The sequence below is a fragment of the Phacochoerus africanus genome, chromosome 9, assembly GCF_016906955.1.
Source record: "Phacochoerus africanus isolate WHEZ1 chromosome 9, ROS_Pafr_v1, whole genome shotgun sequence".
Lineage (NCBI taxonomy): Eukaryota > Metazoa > Chordata > Mammalia > Artiodactyla > Suidae > Phacochoerus > Phacochoerus africanus.
Genome location: NC_062552.1, coordinates 41282824 through 41307188, shown reverse-complemented (window position 1 = coordinate 41307188; position 24365 = coordinate 41282824). Strand labels below are relative to the sequence as shown.

General features: G+C 34.2%; 2 protein-coding genes across 3 annotated transcripts in view; one reads left to right on the top strand and one right to left on the bottom strand.

The window, feature by feature from the left end:
• The window catches only part of LOC125135140 (runt-related transcription factor 2-like), a 48934-nt gene extending 40682 nt beyond the window's left edge, over positions 1-8252 (bottom strand). The window contains exons 1-2 of one of the 2 annotated variants that reach the window (XM_047794879.1): positions 8040-8252; positions 7716-7839 (exon numbers count right to left, since the gene is read on the bottom strand). In XM_047794879.1, the coding sequence (XP_047650835.1) occupies positions 7716-7839; positions 8040-8177 (262 nt within the window). In that variant the 5' untranslated portion in view covers positions 8178-8252. Of the gene's footprint in view, positions 1-7715; positions 7840-8004 lie in introns of both variants that reach the window. The other variant, XM_047794880.1, reaches the window with a different exon arrangement.
• Positions 1-24365, top strand: part of SUPT3H (SPT3 homolog, SAGA and STAGA complex component) — a 395053-nt gene that overhangs the window by 45905 nt on the left and 324783 nt on the right. The gene's annotated exons all lie outside the window — the stretch shown is intronic.

Here is a 24365-nt window from a genome sequence, read left to right as displayed (position 1 = left end):
AGCCAAATATTTTGCTTTCTTAAAAAATATTTATTCAAGTCATTCTTGATATATTCTGATTTATCATTATATTAAAAATATTTATGAAAATAAAAATAAGCCTAATAATCAGCATATGGCTCAGTTTTCTTTCTGGATACTTGTGAATAATAATTAAAAAGTAAAATCTCCTCATGTGTTTTCTTTGGTTCTGTTGGTGCATTAAACTATTCTGCAGTATGGTACTATAAAGAAAATATATTGTTAAATCTTTATTACTAAATCAAGAATAATGTTATTCTGACAAGACCAATTGTCTCTATCTAGCTTAGATAATAACATTTTAAAAATAAGGTGGATACTAGTGGTAAAAAGTTTTGAAAATATTACGAGTTTTCCTCCTAAAATAAAGAGAACATATTATGTGTGTTTAGTTTTAACAGCTGAGGGAATGTAAAGAATTCTGTGTGAACACTGGAGTTTTAATAATATGAAAAGGAGGAGTTTCTACTATGGAAAGAAGGTTGGATTAATGATCAAAGGTTTGAATTACATTGCCTTTCATGTTTATATAGCTTTACGAATGTACTCTCTCTAGTAGTAGTATCTGTTTTATGAGTCATCTTCTTAAATATTTTCACTTTTGTGTTGAACTCTGTGAGAATAGTAGCAGTTTTTTTTCCTGCATTTTGTCAAAAGCTGAATTACCTAAAAGCTTTACACATTTCATGAGGGGTAAAAATTAATCTAGATTGCTAGATTGCCTTTTGTAACCAATTACCTTATCTGACATTAGGTTGGTAGTGTCTTGATGGAAGTTTTCTTGTAGATAGCTTCTTAAAATGCCGCAGTATTTTTGAATTGGGTGCCCAGGTCCTTAGTATGAATGTAAACTACTACTACAGTTATGCATTTTATGGGAAACACAATGATTGACATCATGTAGATAGATTATTAGGGTAGGGAGGTTTTTTCCCTCTCGTAGCATAATATTGCAGATTTCTATTTTAAAAGTTTTAAAAAAGTGAGTATTCACTTTTCTTCAAAAAATTAGGCTTGGAACTGTACTTAGGAAAATTTTATAGTAAAACTACTATTAATTAAAGGGAATCTGCACTCTAGATCTTTTGGCTACTCATGTCTAATTCTAGGATCAAATTACACTAAAACCAACGAGTGAAATATTAATTGCAAAATACAGCACTTTTTTTCTTTTCCGCTTCACAGTGAATTCAGTTTGTTTAGATCCATTTAGGTAATTTTTAATCACTTGGTAGAAATAATGATAACCTGGGAATTTGAAGTTTAAAATTTCATAGAAAAATTTAAAAATAAAATGAATTATAATTATTACTGTCAAAACAAAATAACAAAGTTAAAAATCACACTGTTTACCTAGATTACATGGGCAATGGATAAATTTATAGAAACTAGACCTATTTGGCGCCAAGCCAGAGTTGTTTCTTTGAGGTAATGTCTGTAAATATGTATCTGTTAACAGGTTAATTACATTCATATTTTCCTTGTGAACAGTAATAATTTGCTTAACTGATATCAGTTTTTACTTTAAATATTTAAGTTCCTAACAGGAAAATAACATCCTTGTGTTTTACACATATAGTTTTTGATTATTTTTATCTTGTATTTTCCAGCAGATGCCTAATCTCTGTTAACAGTTTTACAGATTAACATTTCTCTGTTAGTATACATGCAGAAAGTCTTTTTCTAAAAGAACTGCAGACAATACCTCAGTTAACTTATTTGTAATTGTTTTCTTCCAGGTTTACAGTTATTTTCCCAAGTTCTCTAGTCTGATGTGTGTGTGCATTCATATGCACAGGCAAATTCATACACTTCATATTAAAATTTTGATAATTGAAAGAAATTGAGGTTGTATTTATATGGCAGATATTTAGCTTCTCTATAAAAATATGTCCATATAAAGTTCTATGGAATATTGCAACATCATTATTTTGATTTTTCCAAAAGAAAAACAGTACATATACATGTCATAAAACCTTATAGATGATTGTTTTTGTGATTTGGCTAGCATTTTTACTTTTTTCTTTTTTTTTTTTTTTTGCTTTTGCTTTTGTTTTTACTGAAGCACAGAATGGATTTAATTGCAAGATATTTGACTATAATGAATATCTAACAATAAGGAAACCTGTAAACAAAGTTGGCCACACTCATGGTTCATATAATTTTTGGGGAACCTATAAATGTGCATTTAAATTTTTGAGTTTTTAACTAAGTCTTTTATGTAAATGTATTTTAATAGTTGATGGTATAATGATTTCATTGGGCATCATTGATGTAAAAACTGAAACGTAAAATAAATTTTTTCAATTTTGTGGTACAAATTATTTTCCTTGCACAGGATTTTTAGATGTACCTTGTTAGGACTGTCATTTCTCTCTAATGTACCTCTTAACGTATAACTTCTTAAGGGGTGGCAATAGAAGTAGTGCAGATAACAGTCTTTAAACTAATTGCCACCGTCATCTTAAATACATGTCTAAGAATAATGTAGCTGGGTAAATTTTCTGACATCAATATAATAATTTTAAGATATCTTAAATATTATTAAATTTGTATTTAATCCATATAATAATTAAAAATATCTTAAATATTATTAAAATTGTATTTAATCCATGATTTAAAAATATCATAAATATTATTAAAATTGTATTTAATTAAGATATGTATATATGGTGCAGAGTTCCTTGTTTTGTGGGCAGTTGATATAAAAATTGAAAATCATATAATTAGAGCCCAAATCACACTTGATAGGATTTTTAGTCCTAGACTCTACATTGGATTTGCATTTATGAGTATTAACAGGAATATAGAGTATTTATTGGAGGTGTATGAATAATGACATTTTCCCACTGCACATATTAAATGCTTATGTGGGAATTTTAATTCTGTGGCTCATTTTATCTGGGAATTGTTTTATATATCTTGGTAAATGATGAGGTTTTTATTTATTAGTAGAAGAAAGAATATTTATGAAAAAATACACTTTAGAATTAATATCCTGTTCAACAATAAGTAAACACCTGAAATGTTTGAGGTGGTGTTGCTTACAGTTAGCACTGTTCAAACCTGAATCCTACATCCTTAATAAATAATGTTAAGGGGAGACATTCCTCAGAATTCAACATAAGATGAAGATACTGTATACGATGTAGCAAAAGAGCATCTAATCTAAACTGTTGTACAGATCTTTAAAAAGTTCTGTGGGGATGTATGGCCTGTTTTCTGTGTGATTGCTGCTGAATGGACGAAAGCTTGTGGTCAACTGTAAAATTGTAAGGAAACTCCCTTTGAATAAGGTATAGAATTTCCCCATTATTCTTTTGAATTGTAACACATCAATCAAAATACATATCCGCTGAATTCCATAAACTTTGAGATGGCAATAGATTGTGTATTAAGGTGTATATTTTCATTATGTTAGACTCCCCTTTCTAAAGATTTGTTTTAAAGCATTAAACATCTCAGATTTCATGAAGAATTTCCATCTGCTTTAGACAGCTTAGAATATTTTGCTCTTTAGAAAATACTGAGTATGGAATTTTTTGTTATCCTTATTATAGAAGGTTCATGACAATATTTTTTAAAATAAAAATTTGTCTTTAGTGGAATTCATTGGTATAGGATAAAAAAGATAGTATTAATAATGGGTGCTAGTAAAACCAATGCTAATTTAGGCAGATTTCCCAATAGGTTTACCCAGATACACTAAGTCTTGCATGGCAGATGACTAGAAAAAAAGTAGTTAGGCCTGGTCACATTTACATTTTTGTTGTTTACAGGAGGGATTTTTTCATATGGAAGGTATTTATCTATTTAACTGTATGTGTATTATTTTTAAAGAGAGGTAGTAGAGATGGACCGTTCTAGTGAACCCTTTATGTAAAAATATCTCTAGAGACTTTTGTTAGGTAGTTGCATTTGCATTCTTAATGCTTTTGAGGAGCTTTTGCATGACCTCATTTTGACTTAGCTTTGTCACATTTTGGTGTCTTGGAACAAGGGTTAGAACAGCATGGAAGGTTGGTATTTGCATGCTTTGGAGAGGAATTTGAGATGTTACCCTATTTTGCCATCCGTGTTCAAGTATGCATGGGTGCATCATTAATCATAGGAAATGCAAAAACAAATAATCCAGTCCCATTGGATTTTTTTATGTGAATACTTACCTTTTCCCTTTTTTTGTATATACAGTTGAGGTATTTAGGTAACCTCTAACCTTTTGCTTCAACAAAGAAGTACAGTATAAAAATATTACCACAGTTTTCATGTGAGCAGCTCTTGAGAGGAAAAAAAAAGCCCTCTAGATGAATATTTGTTGAAAAAAAAGTTGTGATACAGAATGTCTTAACTCAGCCCCAATACAGTACTTGAGGACCACCAGTGTATAAAATTGAAAGCACATGAGTTTTGAAGCACTAGAAAAGGTTTGTAATTGATTAGCGCTGCTTGAGAGTATTGAAGTACAGTGAGTTTTGATTTGTGAATGGTTCTATTCAATAAAGATTAATTCTGTGTGTTTGATAAAATCTTAGTGGCTTCAATGAGTTAGTTTTTCACCCTCCCCCCGCAGTTTATTTAACCATCAAATATTTCAGTGTTCTTTTAACAAACTGGAACATTTCTATCTTACTGAATTTAACTTTAGCATGACTGATTTAAACAAGTCAAACTATTAGTGATTAGTTTGAAGGGTGTAATTGAATAGATTGACTTTTTTCTTCTTTTAAAATAACCGAAATATAATGTGACCATGTATAATATTTCATGCCTTTCTTGTGACTTGGAGACTATCAGGAGGTTCATACAAACAAAATATCTTTCTGTGATTTCTTTTAAGTCTTTTACATTTTAATATATTTTAATGTTTAAAAGTTAAATCTTTACCAATTTTTCATGTAAAATTAGGATTACTTATTATAATATAAAGTAACTTATGAATCTTTGGGAATTGCATTGATATTATTAACTTTTAATATATATAGGAGTGGTATTCTACGAATGTTCTTTTTAAATCATCTCCCTGGATTTTTGGAATTGAGCTTTCTTGTTTTAGAAGCAAGTTATGACACTTTGTTACCATGAAATACTTATTCTTGCTATGGACTATGACTGTTTTAGAAATCAGTGTTCACACATCATGTTCAATCAGGCACAGAGGTTTTAGGTAGAAATTAGTCTGTCAGCGGATATATTTTCATAAATTAGTTCTTAATGATAGGATACTCCATTAGTTACCTCTGTTGTTTTAACGGACTTTATGTATGATAAATAATGGACAGATTTTGAGTAGTACAGATAATTCTTGAGATAAATGGTTTGCTGAGAGAGCAAGGACACTGAAACACTTTCTTTGTCTCTCACTGTCTCTGTCTCTCTCTTGCATACACATTATTTTCACTCATTATTTTGAGGTGAGACAGTTGGTCAGCATGTGCTTTGTCCCTCGCCTAGGAAGAGCCTAATTTTAAAAACTATTTTACAAAAATCAGAGCGCCTACTTTTTGACGTTTCATTAGGTTGTTCTGATAATCATTATGTAAGAATTTAAAGCCTGAAGTGAGGTTTGAGACTTCAGAAAGATGACAGAATGGAGAAATGTTTGCAGTGTGATGATAACCTATACACAGTGTCCCCCACCCACCTGTAATTAGTCCGCTGTGATGGGTTCATCTTACGTTCTCTGTCCAGGCTCTCAAGTACTATTTGGGAGTGGGAGAGGGAAATTCCACTTTTCAGAAGAGGAAGAATTAGTTATAATGTCTAAATGTATATGACACGTGATAGAAGATTGTCTAATTCACGATCATGCCTTGTTCAACACTTGGTCAAATTTCGAAAATTTTACTATAGAAATAGTTGTTAAGGATTGTTATAGAAATATAAGACTCCCTCATATGATAGCATAAAGAACATTTAAAAATATTCTTTGTGATTATGTTAATAACTTGTATGTCTAATGCTGAAGTAGTCCTTGAAATTTGTGTTGTTCCCAGTCTGGTTTGAAAATTTTTTTGTTTTTAAACAGAGGAATATTGTGAAGAGTAACTTAACTGCTTGAGACAGATGCCTGCTTCAAGTTATCCCTCCATATAACAATAGTTTTAACCATTTTTTCCCTCATCTCTTGGGTAGGAACAGCAAAAGTTTCTGTGTATAAGCTGTAATGATAATAGGAGTTGTTCATGCAGTCTAGTTGTATGTACGTTCTGTTTCCTTAATGCAGAGATTTTTACAGAAATGCTCATTACCTTTCATTAAATCGGAGAAGTAATCTGTGATTATTATATTGTATGTGTTATAACTGAGGGGCCCACTTAGAGCCACCGAGGGAGTTACTGCAGCAATTTTACATTTTTTGGTAAAATACAGAGTACATTTCCTCACCCTTTTAAGAGAAACCCTTTTTTCTCCGTCAGGTTTAATTATTTCTCTTTGACCAAAACTAAGACTGATCCTCTGGTAGCCAGTTAAAATGTGTGAAGTAGGAGGAGTAAAGGAAACTCCAATCGTTAGTTGTAAGTTATAAAGCAAAAGTTAATACAGATATACACAGCCAAAGGGTTTATTTCAAAGGATAAAAGAAAATTTTATAAACTTGCCTTGTAGTTGGAACATGTTGGACATCATAAAGAAAATCTTGTAAGTGTTTAGATATTTTACTGTATAATACCATGTTGGCTCATGAATGCTAAAGTAGTTTACTTTTGTGAAGCAACACTGACTTGAAATTGAAATATTAAGGAACTATATTTTGCCTGTTTTCTTTTAAAGTCCAGCATGACTTAATTGGTATGGCTCTTTTAAATCATGCAGGGTATCCTTTCAGAGTATTATTTTTTATGAGATGAAACGATACTCATTTTGGTAGTTCAAGAATATGATTAAAAAGATCCTAGACGTTTCAATGTTTGCTATGTGTTTATAACAAGTTCTACCAATGGAGAATAGTGTGTGGATGTAAATTAAAATTATAATTGCACGTAAGTTAAGTTTTTTAAAGACTTCTGTGAGCTTTGCATTATCCCGGATATCCTGGGCAACTCTAAAAATCTAAAAAATGGCTGTTATATACTTATAATTTTATTTCAGTTGAATATATGCCTCAACTATGTAAAGCTGTGTAGAAACAAACAGCTTAGGAAACAAAGCAGGTATCTTATGATGCAGTTTAAAATTGTAAACTTCTTTTAGTTGAGCTGGTTAAAACGTTAGTTATACTACAGGTTTATTTCTCTGTTTTACATGGTAGAGTATAATGTCAGGATAATTCTTTGGTCTGTTATTTTGTAAAATTGCTTCCTTTTTAAAGTTTGCTCAAATACTGGGAGCTGCCGGAGTGACTATTTCACAATACTTTGATTAATTTAATGTCTACTTTTATTTCAGTGAGGGTTAATGAGAATATTAAACTTTACTGTTTCAACTACCTCATTTCTATAACTCTAGAAAACATTTAGACTAATGTGAGATAATCTTTTCTATTTCAAGTCATTAGTCCGAGAAGTAGATAAGTTACAGATGGCAAATGCAAATTGTACAGTAATTTCATTTTTCCACTTCTAGTGCAACAAAATAGCATTATTATGATCTTTAATAGAATGGTATCCGGAAAAGCTAGCAGTTTATGCAAGAAACATACCATTATGTTTAACAGGTTCATCTCTTAGAGGATTTTAAAATATGATAACACTTACCCCAAAAGAAGTTTTGCTGACATGGTGTCACTGTGCTGAAGAGGCTGTTTGATGCCATAGTCCCTCCTTTTTTTTTCAGATAGAACTTGTACCCTCTGTTGTAAATTCTGCTTGCAGCCTTAAACTGAAAACACAAACCATACCCAAACCTTGTTTTAGTTTTACAGTATGCCTGCAGTACATAGACTTGATATTTATTTTTTTCTGTCAAGAAATTATGTAGCTGGTAACATGTGAAAAGCAAGGAAACAAAACAAAAAGAGAATGAGCAAATATTTGAAGGACCTACTATTACTGCACAGACTGTGGTTAGAGAGCACTCACTGCCTCTGTTGGTCTCGGTGGCTGGTAGTGACCTGCGGAGATTAACCATTTAAAAACCAGAGACTTCTTGCTGTCCTCCTGGAGAAAGTTTGCACCGCACTTGTGGTTCTGTGGTTGTTTGTGAGGCGAATGAAGCATTCACACAATCCAAAAAAGCAAAAGCTTTAAAACTCCTTTTTTTGCAAGCACTATTACTGGAGAGACAGAATCATGTGGTTTGTGACCTCACAGTACTCACAGTCAAGTGGGACTGCCTACCACTGTGGCTTTCCCCCCAGCTCTTGCTCTCTCTCTCTCTTCCTCTCTCTCTCTCCCTCTCTCTCTCTCTGACAAAAGGCTTGTGGTAAGGCCCTTCCTGGCATCCAGAAGGATATAGCTTTTTAATTTTTGTGACTCATGAGGATTTGGATAGAATACAAATGCTGAAGGAGCCCTAACTCCTGGAAGGTTAAGCATTTGTAGAGCAGAGCTCTGCAGTTGTGGGCTTTCCTTTCTGTCCCCCCACTCCCACTGTTTTGTGCCTCCTCCTTTTATTTAGTTCATTATTGTGTCTGCGGAAAAATGAGCAAAATTGGCTCAAGAGGCTGTGTGTGAAATTCTGAACAACAGTGATGATTTACAATAATTTACATCTTTGGATTGTATCACATTCTGGGGTCTGCTTCATATTTGCTGGGTGTTTGGAGTCCTTCTGTTTTCCTTTTTCTTGTCTTCTTAAACTTGTGAATCTGTAACTCATTGTAAAAAAGTTTACCTTTCTAAAGGTCTGGTTGCAAACTGCTTGCTGGGCTTGACTGTAATTGGCTGTCATGAAAGTGTTAGTCTGGGGATTCCTTTACAAATATTAAATCATGTCTGTCTAGTTGATGTATGATCAATATTAGATGCCGGCTTCTACAAAAAGATTAAATGTAATTAGTATCTTTTATATCATGTTTACCTTTTTCTCATGGCTAGTTTGAGGATCTTATAAAAGTGAAGGGCAAGAACTGTCAGTTATTGGATGAATCTTAGTTTTCTTTATGCTTGTAATTTTATTTTTCATCTTGTATAATCCTTTGAATAGTTTATTTGGATATTAACTTTATCCTTTGATAGGAAATCTGATACAAACATATAAAATTCTTATGTTGTAATGTAGATTGTTCAATGTGATTGATTTTTCTCAGAGTAGAGTGGGTTAACAGAAAATTGTATTTTTTGTTTATAATATAGGGTTTGAAATAAATTACAAAATGCTGTGTGTAGTAAGGAATAATGCACACAGACAGAGTATGTTAGTCGTCTCGATTTGCTAATTCTGATTCAGAAGAAAATTGGAAACATCTTTGGGAAACTATCTCCTTTTTTGCCCCTTTGGACATGTATGTATAGAACTCATTTTCTTATTAGGATGATTATATATCATAGGCAGAGAATTTCATATTTATGAATAGAGCTTCCTGTTTTCATCAGTTGAGAGCAATAGGGTATTTTTTCAACAAAAATTATGAAGCCGAACAGACCAATTTTCTAGGCATTTTTTTGCCATTTATCCACGCCACTCTGAATTTGCATGTTAGACTTCTTCCTAGTGTGATAGTAACCAGGAGTGGCACGAAGTAAATGACTGGGAGGGTGGGCGGAGACATGAACTCCAAGACATTATTTGGGGTGTTTAACGGGGTAAGTGCTGGAGAATGCTGAGAGAGATGCGAGACCCAAAATACCCCTTTGTGTGGTCATCTTAGTACTGTTCGTTATCTGCTTTTGGTTTATAGTCGGTAAAGATAAATGTACTAACATGTTTATGAGTCTCTTTACAAAAAAATAATTTGCCCAAAATATGCTAGGAACTTGTGGGAATGACTTTCATCTTTTATCATTTAAATGTCTAGAATTTTTTCATAATAAACTTTTGATGATAAAAAAGTAGAAATACATTTTAGTGTTTTATTTTAAATATAGATTTATCATGCTTTATTGTGTTCTGAAACATCTTTTACATTGAAAAGCAAAAGCTTTCATTTAATATGCAGTTATTTCTACAAAAGAGAGAAAAGTTATTCATTTATTCTCTTTTATAAATAAGGTGTATAGCAGGATCTATATGTAATTAATATCTGAAGTAAGTTAAAGGAGGGCTTTGTCTTTATAATTTGTAGAATTTCTAAGCATAGTTCCATACGCACATACAATAGTGGCAGAATGGGGCAATTGAAAAAACTTTGCTAGTATGGTAAGTAAATGCCTTTCTTCTTTCAGAATGAGTTTTTGATTTCTGTGTTAGGATTCTCTGACATCGTGTAACTCCAAACTTTTTGCTAAATATTTTTTCCCTTAAAAATATCTTTTTAGTAAATGTTCTTTAGTCCTCCAAATTAACTATATGTATTTGAATAATTTTTAACATCTTTGTGTCTCTTAACTGCTTGTTCTCTTTATGCACATACCCTCCTGCATATAATTTTTGGGTCCAGGTGACCACTGCTTCTTACTTAAGAGTTTAATAGATATTGTTGAACATGTTCCTTCTGTTCTGCTGAGGCCCATCAAATTCTAACAGGACAAAGGTAGTGAAGTCATGTGCTTTAAAGTTTGTGTATTTATTATCCACACACACATAAACAGTGTACATATATGAGGTATACACACACACATATATATTCCGCCCCCCTCCCCCCCCAAAAAAACAAACTGAAAATCTGTCCTCTTTGGAGCAAATGTTACTTTGTGGTAAAAATTTAAAAACGTGATAACTGGTACATATTTGATAGTTGACGGTTTGACTAGAAATAGCATACACATGTGATGAAGAGAGAGTGACTCAGAAAAGTCACTGCAGGTAAAGCTCTTGATTATGAATTTGTACTATGCTTAAAATCAGAAATGAAAACTACAGGGTTTTTTTTTTTTGGTTTTTCAGAGACCCTCAAAACTTCGTCCTTTTGGGGGATATAGTAGTATTTGCTTTATTGAAGTAAGTAACAAGTTTAGGTCTGCTGTATAAATGATGTATTGTAGTACCACGGAAATGAAATATTGCTTTGAACTTGGAAACAATTTCAAAAAGTAAGGAAGTTATTTTGCTTCCTCATTACCTTGTATTTAATAAGCTTGTCAGCATTGGTATCATATATTGTATATGATATAACACTGTAGCATTTTAAATGTAGCATATATCTTCATTGTTACTTTTTGAATTTTTTGTTTTCTGAATTAATGATTCTATTTTCATACAGAAGTTTTACCCATATCAATATTATGCATATTTCTGGGCTTTTTAAAAAAATTCTTTTGAACTTGTATTTGCTGTTGCTCTATTTTTCTTTTAATTGAAAACAATAGGAGCAAAATAGGTTTTATGTAGGAATTTTATAAATTGTAGAAATCCTATTTTGGCCTAAAATGTTCTTGCTGGTTGCTGATTATGAGGTTTTAGCAAGGAATTTTGTTAATTTGTTGTTTCAACTTGGTATGTGACAATTTTTTTGACTTTCGATTTGATATATAGATGTTGGAATTTGCATGGCACTTTTTGGGCCTTGTATTGATGCTTTGAAAAAACTTTGAGTAAAATATGTCTAATTTTATTAATATTTTAAATTATGATTACAAGAGATTTAATTCTGCTTCCTTATTTTAATGGGGTATCAAACCATGTACACAGCTGCACATATGTGTGGGTTGTATGTGTGTAGAAGGTTTTATTTTGTGGCGCTTAAAAAAGTTGTATGTATATATATTTTTTTTATGTGGTGCTTTTTGTAATGAGAGTATTCCACCCTCCCATTTTCTTTAAGTTACAGAAAAGCCCAAAGCACTGCCATATCCATGATTGTTTGAACAACTTCATTTGGTTAGTATTAGCAGCTATCTGTCTAAATGTGAGATTATGTGGAAACTGGATGCCAAGAGGGAAAGTAGTGAAAGTAGTTAAACTTTTCTGTCTTCCCCTCTCTCCCCTTTCCCCCTCTGCCCCCCGCCTTTCTTCCCTCTCTCCTCCTTTTTTGGTTTCTCTTTCCCTGTTTTGACATTTCTATAAAATCTCCAAAGTATATTCTTAAGGTTCTAGTAGGGGAAATTGACATTAATCTTCACTAATGAATACCTGGCAGGTTTGAAGCTTCTGACGTACATGGCAATTCATTGTTACATCTTAATATAGTACAGCTCATCTGTTAGATGGTATCGGCACCTGATTACTGAGATTTTCTTTCTTTTAACAGTTTTTAATCCCTTCCTCTGTTAATTTACTGTAGCAGAATGTTTCACATGACTTTAACACTTTAATTATGAGGATTACTTTTTTTCTCCCTTTTGACTATTGTTCGAAGTACAGAGTGATCCATACTTGTTTAATGTAACTGTATAAATAATTCATGTTTCCTATAATTACTAGAACAATTCATCTTCTATTGCTGTCATTTTTCTAAGAAGAGAAAAAAGGCGAGAACTTGCAGAAAATATGGGAAACATGCTCTATGACAGCTGAGGATGTGGCCAGGGTAAAGCAGGAAACTACTACCCACAATGCAATGTTACATATACTACCACTTAATAAAATTTATATCAAACATGCTACTGACACAACCAAAGAAAAATAATATGCCAACTATACTGGTTAATGTACTAAATATATCTAGGGAAAAGTGAAACTAATCTTTTTGGATCCTTTGTACTTAGAGAATGTAGTTAATGAAACTGTGGGACATCATAGTACATTGGAGCCTTTGTGCTGTGGGACTTGCTTGTAGGTGAAACTCTTGTAATGAGAACTTTTTGGATATTCACTTTCTTGGAAAAGGCACAAAAGGGCACCCTTTTTCTTTCAGTTGAGTTGTTGCACTGTTAAATAGGGTCCGAGGACATCGTCATCTAGTAAGAAAAATAAAGTTATGAGATGTTCATCATGATTATTTAAACCTTTTACCTAGCCAGCTATATTTCTTTATTTACATTTTCAGTTTTGTTTGTTTGTTTGTTTTGTTTTTTGCTTTTTGTTTTTTGTTTTTTTTGGCCAGGTTTGAGAAGGAGCTTGAATTTTTCAGAGACATTTTTCTTTCCAAAATGATTGTTTTTCTTGCTCTTTTTATTTATCTTAACCTACCTATAGCTTACCTGATCAGTCCATATGCTTTACTGTAGGGAGGTTAGTCTAAAGCAAAAAAAACCTGCTTTTCTAAAGTGGTTGAAAAAGATAGGAAGATATCGTCTAAAAAAATCAGGTTTTAATATATTTAGCATTTCTGTTTATAAATCTTAATCTTCTATACTCTTTAATCTGTCAGACTTTAGTAATTTTGATGAATGTAGTACCTTAGTAGTTTAAATGAATTTTGAGGTTTTTTTTTTTTTAAGGGAGGTTTTTAAATATTTCAATAAGGGAACATAATAAGAGTTTTTGAGTTGGTAAATGTATAGAAATTAGATAAAGACTAGAGAAGAGTATTATGTTCATGTTATTTATGAAAGATTCCTTCTTCATACCCCAGTATAGAAATTGTCACTGTTTCAGCCCTGGCACAGTATTTGTCATCTCACCATTTAAACATTAGTATATTGTCTGTCTGTCTGTATCTCTTAAGGATGATTTGCTTAATTGTTTGAAGTATTTTCTCCTTTAGAGACTGCTTATCAATAACAGCTGTAGCACTGTGGCTTTTCTCCATGGACTCATGGTGGTCCTTGGAACAACGTTCTTCAGCTTTGACAGGTGAGACAGAGGCTCTCCAGTGCCACTGCATTTGGATGAATCTAGCTGTGGTTGGAGAAAGTGCATCTTGCCAAAATGTATGGGTGAGACCACACACAGCCTTTAAAATAGTTATTGTAGGCTTATTTTTAGGGATCCATGTCTTGACAGTTCTTTTATTTGCATGCCAATTTCATTGCTGTGTATAGATTTTTCATTGGTTTCTGTAAAGGCGATTGCAGTTTTAGCTCTCTATTTGTTAAGTCTTGTGTATAATTTACATTGGAAAATACTCTGAGTTCACTCATAATTAACAATACAGAAAATATATTGAAAATGAATCACCAGAATACTGATCTTTTTGTTTTTATAAATTTGACAGTGTTCCCATTGGAAATCTCAATTTCCCAGACAGTTTAGTAGTCAAAAATTGCTCCAATTTGAACTTTAAATAAATTAGGAAAGAATTTTAAAATATTCATATACTTTAATTATATTGATAGTAAGAAAAAAATTGATTCATGCTATTCAGAAATATATATATTTATAAGATTGATATAATAAAGCATTGTTCAAAATATAAGTTTTACACTTTAGTAAAAGCTTGAAAGCTTCAAAACAGATTGCCAGAGAAGTCAGTTTCTCAGTGCATAGGCATAGTAATATGCCAGCTATTCGGTCTTTTTATGGAATGATTAAAACTTTATTAACTTAGTGAACTGTAAAAATTGACTCCATGTTTTCTGAAAAAGTATGTTTTGTCTTCTAAAACTGGCGTTTTCAGTGACCAGTAAAGAACACTCTTTAGACTTATATAAAATATTGTTTCTTTTTGTAAAATGATATGGTATTTGGATGGTTATTTATGATTCTTATTACGTTATTAGTGATAACAGTTAAAGCTTAATTTCTTAAGTCCCGGCTGGTTTTAGTCACAAGACTTCTCACTTGATGATCAGTGAATGTTGGCTTAGGTATATATATTTATAAAGAAATGTGATCAGCTACGATAAGATAGCATTTTCATCTAGATATTTTCATTGGGAAAAGAGAATCCACCAAGATAATTGGAAATTCAATTTCCTCCCCACCATTATCCCAATACCTTTCCATTGCTGAATGGTTCTGCCAGGAAAGTACTGGGGAAATTGTGTTCCTACAGCTTTTCCGGAGAACAAGTTTTTGGAAAGTGGGGAGATAATATACACCAAAAGACTGTTTGAAGACAACTTTGGCCCTTGTCTCAGAAATTGGTCATCTATGTGAACCTTGATTGGATGCTAGATTTTTTCAAAAGCTTCATAAGACATTTTTAGGATATTTGAGGAAACTTGAGTATAGACTTGATATTGACGATACTATGGAATATTTAATGAGTGTGATAATGCTGTTGCGCATATGTAGGGAAATGTCCTCATTCTTAAAAGAGGTGCATGATGAATTCATTTCATGAAGTCAGTACCATACTTAAAACAAACACATACATAAAACAGATGTGGCAAAATGTTGACAATTGTTGGGTCCAGGTGAAGGGACTTTTCTTTTTGTACAATTTATTTTAGACATTTATTTTGTTATTTTTCACCTTAATAACTTTTGAAAGGTGAAGCATTTTTTTTGGAAAAGGTGTATGGGGATTGACTTCAAATGGAAATCAGATAGATAGTTGGGGGAAATTCATTTATTTGTATAGAAAATTTAAAAAAATGTGAATATAAATAACTGAATTTTTGTTTCACATTAAAACAACTAATTTTTACAACTTTATACAAGACAAATATAAATTGGAAATGGTAAAATAGTTTTAAAAATACCAATCTAAAACATTTTACATTTATGTTACTGTAACTCAGGGCTAGAACAATAAGCTAGAGGTTTTTAGAGGATTGAAATAAGCATGTTATTACTACATTATTTGTTAATTGGATGCTTCTAAAATACATAAAAATGCCTTTATAAGGTCATTCACATTAAATAAATAGTATTGAATTGTACTCCTGTTACTAAATTGTTTATACTATTATGCTCTTTGAAGAAGTACATTAATGAGCAGAACCCTATATCTATATGCAAATTATTAATTCTGAATTTGTGTTATATTAGTTTACACCCTACCAGAGATCTATACATTTTTTTTTTTTCCTGTAGAGGGTTAGATTGTAAATATTTCTGGCTTTGTGGGCTCTAAGTTCCCTGCCCACTGCTCAATCCTACCAGTGTAATCTGAAAGAGAGACAATAAGAAAATTAGACAACAGATAAATGAATTTTTTTCCATTTTAAATTGATATATAGCTAATTTATGATGTGTTAGCGTCTTGTGTGCAGCAAAGTGATTCAGTAATCTATCTATACACACACATATGTATTCTTTTTCAGATTATTTTTCATTATAGGTGATCACAAGACATTAAATACAGTTTCCTGTGCTATCTAGTAGGTCATCGTTGTTTATTTTATACATTAGTAGTGTGTACATAGTCGTGTGTACATGGAGAAAGTAAAAAGGTTTGTTACACGCGCAGGGGAATAGGCAAGGGGAGAGGATCGGAGTGGGTTTTCCTTGGCTGTTGAGGTTAATGGGACACATGTCAATGACATTTGCTGATGGTCAAGAGTCTTGAGAGTCTGGAAAATACTGTATGTACAGAATTATTATTAGATTGCTGAAGGTCATACGAATAGATAATTTCGCTGTGGTTCAGATTAACTTCTGCAGGAATAAGTAATATTTTGAGAACTGTTTGTTCTACTTGGTGATACCATTGGCATAAGAGGAAAAGTGTGTTATCTTTGAATTATGAAGGGTATAATTTAAACTTTTCTATAGTCACTTAATAACTGTGACTTTGGATAAACCACATAACCTCTGAGATGCTATCCTAAATCATTAAAAGTGATGATAATGCATCTTGAAAGATTATTGTAAGGTTAAAATGAGATAAGGTTTAATTCCCTCTAGCATAATGCTTAGCTCTTAGTAGATGTGATCTCATTCTTTTGTCAGCTGTGGAGGTTCATTTTTTTTATTTCCATGTTGCAGATGAGGAAGCAGAAGCCCAGAGAAAAGTGATGTGAATTTACCGAGTTCACACACCTAATAGGTACTGAATCTAAGATTTGAGCCCAGAGCCCTCTGCCCCTCATTGCTGACTAGAATCCTGTAGAGAAGAGTTGTGTTTTAGGTGGGGTTTAGAGTAGAACATGTTTGTGATATCTGTTGGATTTTATCTTCTCAAGACCAGCTTTCTCACTTTCTCTATTTTGCTTGCAGTGTAATGGTTGAGTCAGACTTCTTGGGTTTGAAACTCGGCCTTCCCATTTATTTGCTGTGTGACTGGGTGTGAGGTATGTCACTTCCCTGGCCCTCAGGCTCTTTGTTGGTCAACTTGGAGTAGCAGGGCGTCTCTCTCAGTGGGATTTTGTGGTGTCATACTGTGGGCTGCTTTAGTATATACAGTAAGCTTTCAGGTGGTGGTAGTCATTATTTGACATTAGAAACTAGTGTGGGAAGAGTTTGGAATTGGATAGACCTGGGATCTAGTATAACTCTTCATACTTTTAAAGCTTTGAGTGAGACTTTCATTGGACAAGTTAACTTTTTGGAAACTTAGTTTTTTTCTTATATTTAAAAAGAGATAATAAGACCTACTTACAAGATTTTTGTTGCTGTTTAGAGGATAACATATTTTAAACAGTGCCCAGAAGAGTAGATTCAAAATAAATAAATGTTTCTCTCCCATTCTGTTCCCCACTCTTGCCTTATTTTGAAGTCTTCAGCATCCTGGTCCTTCTCCAGAAGGGACCATTTGGTCCTAGGATGATGCACTTCAGAACTGACTGCAGTGCTGCATGTGCAGTACAGCCTGTGCCTGGTGGACAGTCTATCTCACGTCTTCTGAGGTAGTTATAGGTCATATTAGCTCAGTAGTTGTCTTCCTATTTGTCCGCAAGTGAAAGCAAGAGCCTTTTTACTTCTTAAACAATTTTAAAATTTAGATTGAATTTAAAAAAAGGCAGTTGTATTTTAATATTTGAATAAGTCGAAAATGGCATGGAGTTCTCATTGTGGCCCAGTGGGTTAAGAACCTGGCATTTGATCTCTGGCCTCGCTCAGAGGGTTAAGGATCCTGTATTGCCACAAGCTGTGGTGTAGGTCACAGATACGGCTTGGATCTACTGTTGGCTGTGGCTGTTGTGTAGGCTGGCAGCTGCAGCTCCGATTTGACCCTTAGCCTGGGACCTTCCACATGCTGGAGGTTAGGCTGTTAAAAAAAAAAAAAAAAAGGAAAAATTGTTACTATTAAAAAAATAATTCATACTTTAGTCCTTTCTGTACTGGTATTAACTGCTAACTAGTGAGATTTTTCTTTAAAATCTTTCAGCAAGTGTATTTAATATTTTACCTTTAGCTATGAGACTCAGCACACATGAGGAACTGAGGATAAGATAGGTAATTATGCATAACTATTTTCTAAAAAGTCTGTTAATATATTATCTGGCTTCTCAATAAATTATTGTTACAACTTTTGAATCTAAAACTGCTAATGATTAGACAGTATCTCATAGATTACTGTCTTAAAATTTACATAGTAGTTGTAAGAGCAAAATACTACATTTGATGGAATTCTTGAGGCTCACCCCCTAGGACTGAGTGGCTCAAGTCCCACTGTGTATGTAATTCCCAGAGCCAGGACTTGATCTCAGATTTTAGTTGATATTTTCATGAAAATGGCATTATTTCTTTATATCCTCTCTTGTTCCCAAAAAGAACATTAAAATAACTTTAAAAGTGGAAACAGAATTGCAAGATAGATTACATTAAGAATGAGTTAGTACAATGAGGAAAAAGGAATATATAGGTGGGAAAATAGAATGGTGCTTAGGAGTCAGGCTTGTATGCAAATTGCATATGAGATATAAAAGTTTAACTCTTACTAACGTTTGAACCATCAATAAACCTGAGAACCTCTCACATAGGACCAGGAAACTGAGCACAAATAAATATGTATAAAGTATTCATTGTGCTATTGCTTGTAGAATCAAAAATATAAAACAATCCAAATAGCAAATAGGGGAATGGATTAGCAAGTAGAAGCAAAGGCATAGGATGGTTGCCGTTGGATGATCTAAATGAACTGCATCAATAAGTACTAATGTGAATGGATACGTTTTGAAAGCAAAGGAGTAACATTACTGATGCAGATTTTAAAGACAAAACCATACCATGTTTTATGCATAAGAACAGTATTTTAAAACATGGATGAGAAGGATGCATACCAACTATATAGCGGTTATTCCTGTGAAGGGCAGGAAGGATAGTGAGGGAAGATGTAGAAAGTGGATTTCAGTTATATCAAGTAATGTATGTGAAAAAGTGATGGTGACCTTCCTAGTGTATTCTCAGTAATGTTCTATCTGTAAAGTAATCTGTAATTTAAAAAATGCTATCATGAAAAATTTTAACGAAAAGCAAAGAACAGTATATCATTAGAGCTAAGTAATATTTGTTGTTCTTATTTTTACAGTCCTCTTTGCAGTAAATGATTCGGGGTATTTATTTACGGTAGTGATTACAAAGATGTCCCTTAGGAGTTTCTGCTGTGGTGCAGTGGATTAAGAATCCCACTGCAGTGGCTCAGGGCACTGCTGAAGTGCGGGTTCCATCCTCAGTCCAGTGCAGTGGACTAAAGGATCTGGTGTTTCCACAACAGCATAGATTGCAGCTGTGTCTTGGATTCGGTTCCTGGCCGGGTAACTCCCATGTACCATGGGTGTGGCCATTAAAAAAAACCTTTTTTTTTCCTTTAAAATTTAAGTAAAAGAAGGAGTTGATGTTTGAAGAACTATCTGAAGAAATTAAGTAACTGAGAGTGTAATGATATGTTGATATGCAGAATTGTTGAGGATGGAACATGAAAAATACTTTGGAAAACACCAAGTTTTCAGATTTAGTTTCTTAAAAAATTAAAAGAAGTGTTACTCATTCTTTCCTCATGCTGAAACTAGACATTTTCCTGTGGATCCTATAGGGAGGACAGTATATAATTTAATATGTGCGATGTGTATCATAAATAAGTACAGGATGCAATTGTAGGCACATGTCTCCCACAGCACTTGGGTATTGATTGATATTATGTAACACCAAAGTGCACTTAAGTAGAGGAGAGTAATGTTAGGTGGGAAAATGAGTTAATGGGCAAAAAGTTGTGTTCTGGTGATTTATATTTATCAAGGAATGAGTTTTAAGAGTATCTTAAAATATCCCATAGCTTGGGAGTTCCCGTCATGGCTCAGTGGTTAACGAATCTGAATAGGAACCATGAGGTTACGGGTTCATTCCCTGGCTTGCTCAGTGGGTTAAGGATCTAGCGTTGCTGTGAGCTGTGGTGCAGGTTGCAGACGTGGCTCGGATCCCACGTTGCTGTGGCTCTGGCGTAGGCCAGTGTCTACAGCTCTGATTCGACTCCTAGCCTAGGAACCTCCATATGTCACGGGAGCGGCCCAAGAAATGGCAAAAAGACAAAAAAAAAAAAAAAAATCCCATAGCTTGATTATTGCAAGGAATAGTTGAATTTATAAATAATATTCAGAGAATATTGAATGTAGACTTTAATATGTCTTGCCAAATATGCATACTACTGTGTCTCTGTTATGTGTAAATATTTTTGTGACTAATAAAATATAAATATGTATTATTATTATTTTTTGTCTTTTTAGGGCCACACCACGGCACATGGAAGTTCCCAGGTTAGGGGTCCAATTGGAGCTACAGCTGCCAGCCTACGCCACAGCCACAGCAACACGGGATCCGAACCGGGTCTGCGACCTACACCACAGTGCACGGCAACTCTGGATCTTTGAGCAAGGCCAGGGATCGAATCCTCAGCCTCATGGATGCAAGGCCAGGGATCGAATCCTCAGCCTCATGGATGCTAGTCAGGTTTGTTAACCCCTGAGCCACGACTGCAACTCCTTATTTTATTTTATTTTATTTATTTATTTATTTATTTATTTATTTATTTATTTATTTATTTATTTATTTATTTTTGGTCTTTTTCCCATTTCTTGGGCCGCTCCCACAGCATATGGAGGTTCCCAGGCTAGGGGTCTAATCGGAGCTATAGCCACCGGCCTACGCCAGAGCCACAGCAACGCAGGATCCGAGCCACCGTGTCTGCAACCTACACCCCAGCTCACGGCAACGCCGGATCGTTAACCCACTGAGCAAGGGCAGGGATCGAACCCGCAACCTCATGGTTCCTAGTCGGATTCGTTAACCACTGCTCCACGACGGGAACTCCCAACTCCATATTTTAAAACATTACTGGACATGTAGTAGTTTTTGTCCTCTATATTCTTCATCAGTGTGACATAGCTGTTATGTTTGAATATGCGATTTTTTTTTAATGTTAAAGCAATGTGCTGACTTAAAATGGTTGGAAACCACTATTATTGAATTGACAGACCGCATATACTTAAGTTTTTTCTTAAATACTGTTACTTACCATCCTCAGTGATGATTCCTGAGTGGTGTATGGATTTCAGCCTTTCTTGGTTGCTAGTAAGTAACGGTGACTTATGCCTTGAGGTTAAGGTGGACTTCATACGTAATGAATGGTGTCGATGTTGTGTTGTAAAGTTGAGGAGCCGAAGTTAGAAGTGTCAGATAAAGGAGGTGAACCCAGGAGTTAACTGATGACAGAACTGGGGTTTTCTTTAGAAAATAATATTAGGGTAAATTCTAGTAGAAAATGAGTGCTTAAGACCCCATAATTTCGTGTAATAAAATCATGAACCATAGTAATGTTGACCTGGAAGCTTTCGAAGGTAGATGTAACTCTCAGCCTTTCTCAGCTGTAAAAAGATAAAATTAGTGGAAAGCCGTGTGCAGCATATCCAACCCCGAATAACATGTTATCTAAGTATACAAAATTAATGCTTAATATTTAAAAAAGTTACAAGATCCACAAGTATTAACTCAGTGTGGTAATTTTCCACAAGTAATAGAGTAAATCAGTTAAAATTGGGAAGCTATAGTTCAATTTTGGAAATAAAAACATTTGATTCAATGTTCACACACATTGAAAAATTGAGGTAAAATAAATTTTGCCTTTTTTTTTGGCTATGCCCTAGGCATGTGGAAGTTCCTAAGTCAGCGATCGAACCCGTGCCACAGCAGTGGCCTGAGCTGCTGCAGAGATAAAACTGGATCCTGAACCTGCTGTGCCACAAGGGAAGTTTTGTCATTTTCACCGTTTAAAAATGGTTCAGTACAGTGGTCATAAGTACGTTCATGTTGTTGTCTAACCATCACTACCATCCGTCTCCAGAACTTCTTCATCTTCTCAAGTTGAAACTCAGTTACCCATTAAACAATAACTCATTCCTCCCTTCCCCAGCCCCTGGCAACCACCATTCTATTTTTTCTCTCTATGAATTTGACTGTTCTAAGTACTTCATATAATTACAGTCATAGAGTATTTGTCCTTTTTTTTTGGTGACTGCCTTATTTCCCTTAGCATAATGTCTTCAAAATTCATTCATGTGGGAGTATTTCAGAATTTTTCCTTCTTTTTAAAGGCTGAATTCTATTGTGTATATATACCACATTATGTTTATCCATTCATCCTTTCTGTGAATTAAGAAAGGTGTTCTTTCTGGGCAAATTAATTAGAAAGAGTCCCATTCTGGGCTAAAAACCCTTAACTATACAGACTGGTGAGACGATGACACCAGGCATTAAAAAACAAATAGCAACCACTCCCTTCTTCTGGTATACTTTGCCTCGCACCAGAGGGCACCCCTGGGTAGTTCAGCTTTACTTACTCTCTCAGCCAGGTGCTTCTGGGCAGTGTATAAATCCTCTCACCAGGGTTGATAGTCCTCATTTATGTTTTTCATATCTTTGAAACCAGGTGCCTTATACAATCCTTTATTACCTTTTTTTTTCATTCGTTTGTTGTACTGATCAAAAAATATACAGTACGTGGTAGTAATTGTGCTTGGTACTGGAAATAAAGAATGGATAAAGGACATTAGAGTGTAATAGTGGTAAATGGATGAGCAAAACAACACAAGGATGACAGAGGAGGGATGCATAACTTCAGGGGATGGATGTGGTACTTAAACTGAATTTTTAAGAGAGTAATTATAGCTCATAGTTGAAGTATATCTTGCATGGCTCATATTCTTTTAGGCTTTATATACATTAACCCATTTACATCTCAAAAAACTTACACCTTCCATTGTTATCACGGTTTACATATAAAGAAGTTGTGACACACAGAGATAAGGACTTTGCCAAGATGATAGAGGATTTAGTTCAGTTTTTTTTTTTTTTTTTGGTCTTTTTGCTATTTCTTGGGCCACTCCTGCGGCATATGGAGGTTCCCAGGCTAGGGGCCAAATCGGAGCTGTAGCCACCGGCCTACGCCAGAGCCACAGCAACGCGCGGGATTCAAGCCGTGTCTGCAACCTACACCACAGCTCAGGGCAACACCGCATCATTAACCCACTGAGCAAGGGCAGGGACCGAACCCGCAACCTCATGGTTCCCAGTCAGATTCGTTAACCACTGCGCCACGACGGGAACTCCACTTAGTCCAGTTTTGAGTAAGGATTCAAATTCAGGTAGTTGGCCTGAAAATCTGTGCTCTTAAACATTTTGCTGGGTTGTATTTCAGGACTCATGGAGTTCCAGGATTGGGAGAGGCGAGAGAGTTGTGGCACAAGTGGTGGTCATTGTGGAGTCCTTAAGGAAGATAAATTTTGGAATTCCAAAGAGATGGACTATCCAGATGGAACATCATAGGCAGTGTGGTCGAGGCTTGAGAGATCGTGACCATTCTGAGGGAACTGCAGGCTCTATATCTGGCCTTTGGCTGGTGTTTGTGAAAGCGTGATGGGCAGTGAGTCTGGGAAGTAGGTGGATTTAGATAATGAAAGACTGTATACCATGCTGAAATCCTCCACAGCTTTGAGGATGGTAGTCTGTATTGGTTCCCTTCGCCTGCATCTAAGTCAGACTTCATCTCCATGTCTGCCTTCATTTACCTCTCTCCGAATGGAGGGGATGGAGATGGGCTGGCTCATGTGGTTGAAGATAAGATTACAGACATCTTAGGGGCTCCATCATATAGGGCCTTTAATTACATAAGTGAGGAGCAGGGTTCCACAGAGTTTTGATTCATGACAATTTTCCCATCGTAGTTGAGATCTGAAAGTTTTAGATTTTGTGAATTTGAATATTTTTTTTTCCCAGAAAGTTATTCAGATATTCATCGGTTTTACTTTTGAAGTATTTAGTTACCAAAAATATATATCACAACTCCTCTGTTAAATTATTTTTGTATTGCTTAAAGGTCAGAATAAGCACTTTCTGTGTTTACTGTCTTATTCACGAATGATTTATGGTTGTCCTCAATATGTCTGCTTGTTGTCCAAGAATGCCATAGTCAAGTGTTTTTTAACTGATTGTTCTGTCATTCTTCATAATCATCTTTATTGAACAAGTCACAGACTTATCATTGTACTCTCCTCAATGTAGTACTTGCTCATAAATTGTAGTGCTTTGAAGAAATCATTCAATTCTTTTGAAATGACATTTAAAATGAAATCAACTTGTAGTTGTTAGAAAAAGTAACAGCTCTG